A 10,416-nucleotide genomic window follows, 5' to 3' on the forward strand; every position below is an offset into this window, starting at 1 on the left:
AGGGCCAGCTCTCACCCACAGCACCCCCAAGTCCTTCTGCCAGGGCAGCTCCCTCTGCTCATCCCCACCTGGATTGATCCCAGAGGTTGTCCTGACCCAGGTGCAGCACCAGCACCTGGTTTTGTTAAACCCCATGAGATTCCCATGGGCCACTTCCCAAGGGAGAACAGAATTTCTCTTTTGAGAATATGTGAATCACCACAGAGCAAACATCACACTTAGCACCCTGAAACGTCACTCCCTATTAGAAGCCTTTGCAGCCACAAACCCCAAACGGTTCCAGGGAGTCCAGTGTGTGTGCTAAAAAGGAACCCAATCTGCCAGTGATAGCTGCAAGCTCTGTAACTCTGTCAGTGCTGCCTCCAAGGTGTTTTTTATGTGTCCTGAAGCCTGCTTGCTGTTCTGACAGCAAATCTGCGCTGGCAGTGCATCCTCCCTGAACTGCCCATTTGGCAGTGAGGTCCTTTCCTTGCATTGGTACATTTGTCATTTAGAACCAGATAAAATTTTTTGCATGTGCAATACTGCATGAACTTCTTTTGTGTACAAAAAGGATCACTCATCTCTGAAATGTCTATTCATATGTCTCTGCTTTGTTACTTCTATGCAACAGTTCCTGGGCTTTTTAATGGTTTGGGGTGGTTTCTTCTATGAACCTTGCCTTCATTCACTGTTTTCTCCTACAGTAAAATCAAAATCTCTTGGTTGTGATTTTTGCCAAGATACTCAGAGCATTTTTTCCACCGAGTGTATCCTGAATACCACAGCTGGCTTGAGATACAGTTGAGATACATGTCCATAGAAATAAGACAAGCCCCGAGGATCAGTTCCATGTCACGGTTCTCCTTGATAAAGATCATTAATGGAGCCAGTCCTGTGTCCAGGATGTGCCCCTCTGGGGCTGCTGCTGCCAGCCTGGCCTTTCCCAGGGAGTGTCACCCATTGTCCAGCTGCAGCAAGAATTAAACCAGCCTGGCATTCTCTAAGGTACTGAGCACAGAAGCAGTGAGAGGTCAGGTTGGGATTGCTTTGGGATTGCCTGGCCTTGGCATCAGGATTAGACCCTGACCAAACCAGAGTGAGGAGGAAATGCTTCACCCTTCCCTTGCAGTAGAGATGCCAGAGGTAATCCAAGAATCACTAGCTGTAAAGGGAAAGTTTATTGTAAAACTTAGATCACAAGATCAGAGAACTGTGAACAAGAACGACACAGAGGCAGAGGAAACAAAGCACTTTCAGTCAAACTTCTGCCTTTGGTAGGGATTTCCTTGCAAGCCATAGTTGCTCCTGAGTCCTGAGACTGCCAGTGGCTTTCTGGGTTTGATGGGGTTTATGCAGCTCCACAGTGGCCCCAGGGTGGCTTCCCCTTCCCATCCCCCTGGTGCACAGCTGCTGCCTCTGCTGCCTGCTGAAGGCTCCAGCTGAGGGCCAGTGGTTCTCAGGGAAAGAGGCTTTTCCCTGGGGCTGCCTTCAGGGGAGCCCATTTGATCCAAGGGGGCACATTCCAGCAGCTGGAATAGGAAAATAGAAGGGCAGAAATCTATAACACAATATAGAATGCTCTCCTGCCCTCTCCAGTAAAGTGAGTGCAAGCAAAGAGCCCCTCCAACTCAGATTCCTTCTGGAATAACAGTGCAGATCCTGGGGTCTGACACAGATCATTCTGTTACAGCTCCATGTTCTTACTCTGTTCTTTGGGATTGAAAGTCAGGGAAAGAACTGCAAACACGTTTCAAAGCACCTTGATATGAGCAGTCAGTGAGGAGAACAGCTGATGTGAGGGACATCAAAATGTGCTTTCAAGTCAGAAAGAGACGGTCTTTCTTGTAGGATTCAATTTTCCCATCCAATGGCCACAACATGCTGTGTATAGATTTTTTTTTGATTGAGCAATTTTTTTTCCCAGTGGTAAACCAGGCCATCAGTGTCACTTCCTCAAGGACTTCACAGAGCCTTCTCCATCCTGCAGCTGAAGGAGAGAGCCATAAAAGGCACCAATAAAGGAGGAATGATTTGGCTTGAAAGGAGACAGCAAGAAGGATAATTCTTGGAGTCACACAAGGCCCAGGGTCCCAAGAGCCACTGAAGCACCTGGGCAGAGCTTTGGTGACATTCCCTGTTTCCAGATCATGGCTCTGTTATCCTGGTGTCACCTGTTTCTGCTGTTGGCTTGAACTTTTCTGAGCAGGAAAAGCCCTCAGACATAATTTTTTTCTGTGATCAATCTCCAAGGAAAAGAGGGCAGAGCATGGTGATGCCATTCCCTGCAGGTCACTCATACTTCTCACCAACTCCTTCACAAGTCACTGTGAGTTTCATTGTTCTGTTTTCTGTCCAGCTCAGCTTCTGTCAGGACTCTGTTTTTCAGGCTTTGCTGGTCTCCATCCTGTGCCCTTCCCCAGCAGATCCTAAATCTGACACTCCTTTCCTTCCCCACACAGGACTGTGGCTGATTTTATGCCCAGAGCTGTGCTGCTGTAGGATCCTTTCCCTTGGGCTGATTCCCATTTCCCCCACAGGCTCAGGGATTCTGTGTGCTCTTGGAACAGTCTGGGACAGGGGACAGTTTATCCACACCCACACCTGACTTTGTCCTGGCTGCCGTTCCCTTCCAGATCCCAACCAGAAATCTGTGCTGCCCTTCTCTTGTGGCTGCAGGCAAGCCCAGGCTGTGGCCAGGTGGGAAGGGTCTCCTTGTGCCCAGGCAGGGCTGGGAACGCAGGGTTGTGGATGGATGTGACTTGCAGTCAGGATGTGTTTGGGGTCAGCCCTGTCCCTAAACTGGGACAGTGCCTGTCTGGAAGTGCCACCTCTGGCATAAGACAGTCCCAGACTCCTCCTGTGTGCCAGTGCCAGCTCTTGCAGGGGGGATCCATCCAGGTTCAGACACCATCAGGGGTGGGCTGAGCTCAGCCACGAGTCTGGAGAGAGGCTGCAGGAGTCCCTGGTAGCAGAGATGGGGCAGCTGAAGAGAAATGAGATACATCCCATCCACATTTCCTACAGGAAGCTGGGGTGACATTCCTGCTTGTTTTTAGCTCTCCTTCTGATGCCTTTTTGACATTGTTGCAGCTTTTTCACACATATTATATGTTGTTGAGGATCCAAAACAAGGTGCAGTTGCTACTTCATCATATCCAATGACCATGCAGTCATAGTCACTATAAGGTCTGCTTATATTGAACCTGATGGGGAAAAAAGTCAAATTTGATTACATTCCTGACGTGCAGTGAAAGGCAGAGTGGTGCCTGGCCTGGCTGCTAAGCTGTGTTACTGCCACTAGGACCAGGAACTACCTTGCTGGAATCTCCCTCCCACTCCTCACTTTTGTTCCCCACATCTCCACAAAAGTTTCTGGGCAATGCTTTCCCATCCAGACCTTCTCCTGCCTTGGTCCCCTGCAGCCAATGGTGCTGACATTACCCTCTCGCTTGTCCCTGCCTCCTGTCTACCTCCTTCCCCCAGGAGGAAGGTGGATCCCCCTGCATCCAGTCAGATTCTTCATTCCCCAGCGGAACTACAGCTGTGTCCTCTCTTGCCATCCTGATGGGACAGGCCTGTGTTCCCTGGCACAGAAAGGCTCCCTTTCCTTGGCACAGGCACAGGCATGTGCTGAAGCAGCTGGATCTCAAGGAATCAGGTTCCCCCCAACCACAGGCCCTGATCTCCCTTGTGCTCTCTGCTCTTTGCTCTGGCTTTGGAATTTTCCTGTTCCCAGACACTGCATGGCAGGGACTTGCTGAAATGAGCTCACATGTCTGGGTTATGTTTCATGTTGTTGATCCACTTCCACTCCCGCTCCTTTTGGAAGTATGTGAGGCCAAGTAAGTAGTACTTATATTTTGATTGTGAGAGAAGGTAACTCTGGAAAGGAAGTCAACAATAGGAATACATGAAAATGACATTTTCTTCACCAGAGGCACAGACGGCTCAGTTATAAACAGAGTTCTAAACAGTTCTAAACTGAGACTGCAGTGTGCATGCAGCCACAGCACCTCTGCCCAGAGCTCCAGAGGATGAATTTCTCCATTTTAGAGGCCCCTTATGAATATGTAATAATACACCCGTGGAGCCATTATAGGTATAATTTGTAGTTTAACAGGTGTGACTTGATACCTTGGGACGCTTCTCCCTTCTGATGGGGATGACAAAGCCTCTTCAGGTTTTGCCAAACAGTGGCTCTCACAAAGAAGTGTCTGTTCAACCTCCTTGGCCTGTGTTCTAAACCCCTGTAAAACCCCAGCCAGCTGGGCAGGGAGTTTGCTCCTTCCCATAGGATCAGGCCTTGAAAGCTTCAGGGCACAGAAGCTTCCCAGGGCAGGACTCCAAGCCCCAGGACATCCCTCCCTGTGCGGGGCTTTGCTCCCATTGCCAGGACTGGGGTGTCCATGGCTGGCAGCAGGTCCCAGAGCCCAGGGACATGTTACAGGTGCAGGCACAAGTGTCACTGCTCAGCCCTTGGCCAGGCAGCTCCAGTCCCCTGAGCAGCTGCTCCAGGGAGTTGGATCTCACCAGCTCTTCCTTGCTGTCAATGATCACCAGGTGTGAGCCCATGGCAGCACATTCGTTATGGGAGGCTTCCCAGTCCTTCACTCTTATCTCTGGAGAAAAGAAGTAGCATTTTCTCCCATGTTTTTTCCATAGTGGGGGACAGCCTGCAGAAGGGGAGAAGAGATGTGGAAAATCCATGTTCACACTGACCAAAGGATGCCATGACAAAAGAGATGTCAGAGAGGCAATTCCAGCCACAGAAATCCCTGGATGCTCCTGCTGAGAATTACCACCAGAGCACCAGGGATTCCCCACATGCTCTGGAGCTGATACCAGCCCAGAATCACCAGGCAGGAGCCAGACAGGGAGCAGCACAGCAAACATGATCCAGCCTTTTCCATCTTTGCTCAGGGCATACAGAGAAATGCTCAGGGCACTAAAGCAGCTCTCAGATTCCCAGAGTCTGGTTTGCCTGATGCAGAATTGGGCAGCAGAGGTGCTACTGAAAGCAACAACATTTGTGTGCATTGCCAGGCAGGGCAGCGGGAGGAGAAGAGAGGGGGAGCTGGAAAGGGGGATGGGATTCAGGGAGACAGGGCCTGCAGGTGACACTTCAGTTGGGGATTCAGCAGCTCCTAAAGGGAGGTGTGGAATTACTCTGAGGTCAAAGGCTAGCAATGGAGGGGCCTTGGAAAAGGAGCACAGGCACATTGGCCATCCTGCTCCCTGCAGGGCTGGGGTACCAGAGGGATTGTTCCTCCTGTCCCTTCCCTGCCCAGACTGCTCTGCTCTGGCAGCAGAGAGGCATCAGTTCTTCCCTGTGGAACAGGAATGCAGAGCTGAGCCAGCACTGGTTCCAAAGGAGGTGCAAATGCAAACCCTCCATGGGCTCCAGAGCTCATCCTGGGAGTGTCCCAGGATAAGATTTGTATTCCTGACATGGCAGAGGGGTTGTTTGTTTTCCTTCTGAACAAAATCCTGACAGAGCCCCTTTTCTGTCCCCCTTAACCGTTAATCCAACAGCCTTCTGGCAACTCCTTTTGGAATGACAGAGGATTGCCTACCTAGTGCCTCTTCAGGGATGAGGGACAATGTTGTTGAGCCATTTTGGCTGCCTGCAGTTGGACCATCTGGAAATAAGAACACAATTTCTGCTTGCAAGGAATGACCATTGCATGCACTGTCAGAGCTCAGCTGGACCTCTCTGACCCCGCCTCTGACCCAACACAGAATGCAAACGCTGCCTCTCTTAGCTCATGATTCTATTATAAAAATCATTAAATGGTCAGGGCATATTCCACTGAGTAAAAGGCAACACTTTAGCTCATTTAAACAAGTTATATCTTAATAACAGTGTATTTGGCATAACAAGACCCTATGGAAAATTCATACAAAACTAAAACTTAGAATAAACTCAAAATGCAACAGGTTTGGGGGTTTTTTTGGTGGTTTTTTTTTTTTTTTTTTTGTTTGTTTGTTTGTTTTTGGAGCACAAGTGAAATCTGTGTGCTCTTAAACTTAAAAATTACCTTTATTTAATTTCTCAGGTTTGAGCTAGATTCCAAATTTCTTAGGAGTATTTTTTTCATGTCTGTAGCTGTTCTGAGCCAGTACTGAGCCTCACAAAGGAACTATAACTAAATCCAGTCCTGGATCTAAGTCTAAGGACTCCTCTTTCCATGTTAAAGCTGTATTAAATGCAAATTACACTTCTTTATTTTGTGCTGGTTTATTATTTGTTTTTAATTTGCTCCACCCTTTGCTGTTTGACATTTTATAAATGTCAGGGCACTGTCAGATATCAATCCTGAACTCTTTGCCTTGAAAAGTAGAATGAATTGCATCCCCCAGCCGTATTTTTTAAGTTGCAAGGATCAAAGACTTTGCCATGTCTTCCCTGTGTGCATCTCTGAGCTAGTGGCAAACTCTGGGACTTGAGAGTGAAGGTTCCACAACTTCTTGGTTGTGGAAGCTTCTCAAGCTTTCTCAGCTATCAAAGAATGTAAAGAAACAAGCAAAATCATCTGAAATTTAGAAATGGTTCCTTGAAAACATTTAAAGGAAATACCAAATGGATCTATTAATTCTTTTTCTGATGGAAGTAAGATTTTTTTTCCTACAATATATTATTTGTCTCTTTGTGTAGCTCAAAATAGGTAATGATCTTAAGCAAACTCCTCTAAGATGTGATTCAGTTGCCTCCTTCAAATGAACTTTAATTCATAAGTATTTTAAGATTTTTGGTGTTATGGATATCTTAGTCTCATGATACAACCTCATCACTTTGTGGGATTCTCACAGTTGGCAAAGATGTTACTGGTAGGCATTATCAAATCTTAACTTGTTTCTTCAAAACATTTGTGTAATAAATTCTTTGTCATTTGAATGTTGTCAGTTTTTCATTTGGATTTTGGTTTTTTCATCTGTTGCAATTTTAAACTTTCAAACCACTCGACTCTCTTACAGATTTCCTCTTACAAGCCATGGTTGGCTAAAAACTGCTCTCCTTTGCCTTCAAACCAAACTTCTGTTCCTACTGGCTTTATATATCATGGCCTGGACATCAGTCAGTGGGAGAGAGACACAAATTAATTGCTGTTATGACATGACAACAAAAGAACTTACATATGATTATTAAATATACAGCCAGGATCAGTACAAGGATGATCACCACCAATACAGAAACACGTTTTCTGGAACAACAGCTTTTACCTACAGAGGGACAGAAAAAATAAAGATTAGGGCAACAGCTGGGCAGACGCACTTTTCCCCTGCATTCCAAGGTGCCCTTTTCAGGCTCACACTGGGAATCTGGGGCCTTCCAGATCTGCAGGCTGGAGCCAGGCTGAATGTCCTGGTGCTTCCCCACTAGCTCTGGTCATCTCTGCTCAGGGAACTGAACAGATCCCAACCTGCCATGGGTTTGAGGAGAGGTGAAAAGGAGGAGAGGGCTAGCAATCAATGCCCGCCCTCTGCTTCCTCAGCTCCTTTGTTCACTTTTCACTTTTGCTGGGGCAGGAGCCTGGCCTCGGGGGTGTCTGGGTGTGGTTCATCATATCCTTCTATTCCTTTGCCAGGAAAGCCAACGCGTGTTTAGGGGCACAGGATGCAACACCTCAGCTGCTCCTGCTCTGAGTGTGGAGAGGGGACAATTGTATCCTCCTGTCCCCTCACGGTGTTGTGTCACTGCATGTTTGGGGCATTAGGATCAGCCCCTCTCTCCTTCTTGTTTAAATTCCCATCACTTTATCAGACAGTTAAAACCCACCAGATGATTTGCAGTTTGCTGCAGCATTTGTGTCTTGGAATTTCACTCTCACTTCTGCATAGGTACAACCTGAGCCTGGGAACAAGAACACAGCACAGAGAGAGCTGAGAATCAACTTAAATGAAACAAAAATGACTGAAATTGTGAGAAAGGCTGAACACAGGACAGCAACTGGTTGATGTGACTGTGGTTAACTATGCACAAGCTATATTTTTCTCTATTATAGGCCCTGATCTGTGCTCTGTGGTGACCAGGGACAGGACCCGAGGGAACAGCTGGAGCTGTGTCAGGACAGGGTCAGGTTGGATATCAGGGAAAGGTTCTTCCACCAGAGGGTGGTGGGGCACTGAACAGGCTCCCCAGGGAATGGTCACAGCCCCAAGGCTGCCTGAGCTCAAGCAGCATTTAGACAATGCTCTCAGGAATGCACAGAGTGGGATTGTTGGGGTGTCCTGAGCAGGGCCAGGAGTTGGACTGGATGATCCATGTGGGTCCCTTCCAGCTCAGAATATTCTGATTCCATGTTCCACGATGACATTTTCACTCTTGGAGCACTTGCTATAGGCAGGAACAGATCTGGTTTCTCTTCAAGGGAGACAGTACCAGAGGAGACAGAGGCACACACCCACATTGTCAATCTTGACAAAAGAGGAGGAAAGTGCCAAGGGTGGCCTAAGGTTGTTCATCCAGACAGAAATGGTGAGAATGATTAAAATATCAAAGCCTGAAAACTGCAGATTGTGCTAAATTTGGAGGTGCTTGAGTTCATATCAAAATTAACAAGATAACATGGAGAATAGTCATCTGTCTGTAATAAATACAAACCAGCAGGGAAGAAAACATACAGAGAGGAAAGAAGGTCAGGGGGAGATAAAAAGTGGGTAGAAAGTCAAAAATAGGATGTTGCAATATTATAAATCTCAAAGTCATCATTATATGCAACACTGAGCTCCCTGGGTTTTGTCACTGTACAGAGCTAGGACAGAAGCCAGGGTTTTGAGCTCTTTTCAGAAGATGGAGACAACATCTGGAAAATCTTGTGCATAAATTCAGTGAACACATATAGAAGAGTTTGTAGGGGTTTCCCCAAAAGGCACAAGCAGAGAAAAATAAAAATGTTACTAGAAAGCTATCAAAATTTTGAATAGGAATACATGGGTGAAATGATAAGGAAAATGGAACATGTAATCAAGTGGCATTCATTGTGGTCAGTTGAGCCCTGAATTCATCTGTTGAAAGGGGTGGTAAAACCCCGTTTCCTGGGGTGTAGTAATTCCACTCATCTGATAAGAGATGCAGAGGGTTCACACTTTGTGCAAAAGACAAGCACTGGATGGCAAAAAATAATTTCTGTCAGAGTGAAAGGAGGGTTAGAAAGAAAGGAAGAAAAAAAGAAAATTAAATACAGAGACACAAAGTTTGTTAAATACAGACTATACAAAGTCTGTTAATTTTTAGGATGTACTTTATGCAGATATTGCAAAACCAGTGCAAACATTTATGTAAAAATTTTTAGTGCATTAAAGAAAGATAAATCATAGGTCAGAATTTTGCAAAGTGTTTAATCCTAAATCAGACTATACCTGTCTGTGAAACATTTCACACTTGTGCATTAAACAAGTAGTTTGTACAGCCAGAGCAGGAGGAGAAGCCCCCTGGCAATGCCTGCTGTTCTCAGGGAGCAGGAACAGCTGTGCAGGAGACTGCGGCAAACACCAGGAACAGCAGCCACTCCATCCTGAGCAGTTTGCCGCAGGAATCTCAGTCTGCTGGGGGACAATAGGCCTGGGTCAGGAGTAGTGGATGTTCAGCTCTGGAACGGTCTCCAAAATGGATAAAAACTACTCTAAATATCACACCAGAGATGCTCCCTCACACTTGCACCTCAGCAAGAGAAAAGTAGATCTTATAACAACTTGCCTTTGTAAATATAAACAACCATATCTGGACACTCCACCTGCACATCTTCCCAGCACTGGTCCTCACATTTCCCTTGAGCTCTTTGGGACATTGATGCTTCAAGGAACTCTCTCAACTTATATGAGAGAGACTGGAGAATGCAAAGAAATCTCAGTGCTCAGCACTGGACCTACCTTGGACATCAGGTGCCATCAGGATTCTGGGTCTGGTTGATTCAGGCAAGCTCAAGTCAGCATAAAGGACATTTTCTGCCATTCTTGGTCTTGCTTCTCCTTTTTCCCTCCCTTTGCTGTTCTGGGAGTGGTGCTCTGGGCTGGGTACAACTCAGAGCTCTCTCCTCTTTCTAAACTTCAGGAGGAAGTTCTTGTCTCTTCCGGTCATACATGAACTTTTAATGAGGAGCCTATTTCTTCACCATCTTCTGATGGCACAGGGTTTTATGTCAGTAACATGAAGAAATATAAGTTCATGTCCACTCTGAGGTCACCTGTGTTGGGAAGTGGTTCTAGCATTGGAAGAGTCTCGAGTTCCCAAAGCTTCACACACCCCCACACAAAACACTTTGCCCTGCTGTGTCCTGAGCACTGTGGGCTCTGTGCAGCTCACATTGTCTGCTTCTCTACAAGGGATTTCTGGGGGCAAATGGGGATTCAGGAAGGGAGATTGGTCCAGCCTGTTTTGGGAATCCCAAAAGGTGTTTAATATGCAAAGGCAGCAGCTAGGGCAGTGCAGCCTAA

At 46.7% G+C, this 10,416-nt stretch overlaps 1 protein-coding gene across 1 annotated transcript; it reads right to left on the bottom strand.

Annotated features, from left to right (window-relative positions):
- Positions 1 to 1,141: 1,141 nt before the first annotated feature.
- LOC136289716 (C-type lectin domain family 5 member A-like) lies at positions 1,142 to 9,965 on the bottom strand. The gene is made up of 7 exons (XM_066183779.1): positions 9,853 to 9,965; positions 7,760 to 7,834; positions 7,117 to 7,203; positions 5,556 to 5,621; positions 4,513 to 4,655; positions 3,755 to 3,864; positions 1,142 to 3,185 (listed from the first exon to the last, which is right to left on the bottom strand). Exons 1-7 carry the CDS (start codon positions 9,932 to 9,934, stop codon positions 3,035 to 3,037), a joined length of 714 nt encoding a protein of 237 aa, XP_066039876.1. The 5' UTR covers positions 9,935 to 9,965; the 3' UTR covers positions 1,142 to 3,034.
- Between the last annotated feature and the right edge of the window lie 451 nt (positions 9,966 to 10,416).

The sequence above is a fragment of the Chamaea fasciata genome, unplaced genomic scaffold, assembly GCF_029207755.1.
Source record: "Chamaea fasciata isolate MVZ Bird 193981 ecotype frontalis unplaced genomic scaffold, bChaFas1.0.hap1 SCAF_5, whole genome shotgun sequence".
Taxonomy (NCBI): Eukaryota; Metazoa; Chordata; class Aves; order Passeriformes; family Sylviidae; genus Chamaea; species Chamaea fasciata.

Coding starts and splice junctions, on each gene's coding strand:
- LOC136289716 (XM_066183779.1), bottom strand. CDS start 9,934: ATGGCAGAAAATGTCCTTTATGCTGACTTGAGCTTGCCTGAATCAACC. Junction 7,204..7,759: donor AGCAAACTGCAAATCATCTG/GTGGGTTTTAAC, acceptor GTCCCTCTGTAG/GTAAAAGCTGTTGTTCCAGA. Junction 5,622..7,116: donor TGTATATTTAATAATCATAT/GTAAGTTCTTTT, acceptor TCTTATTTCCAG/ATGGTCCAACTGCAGGCAGC.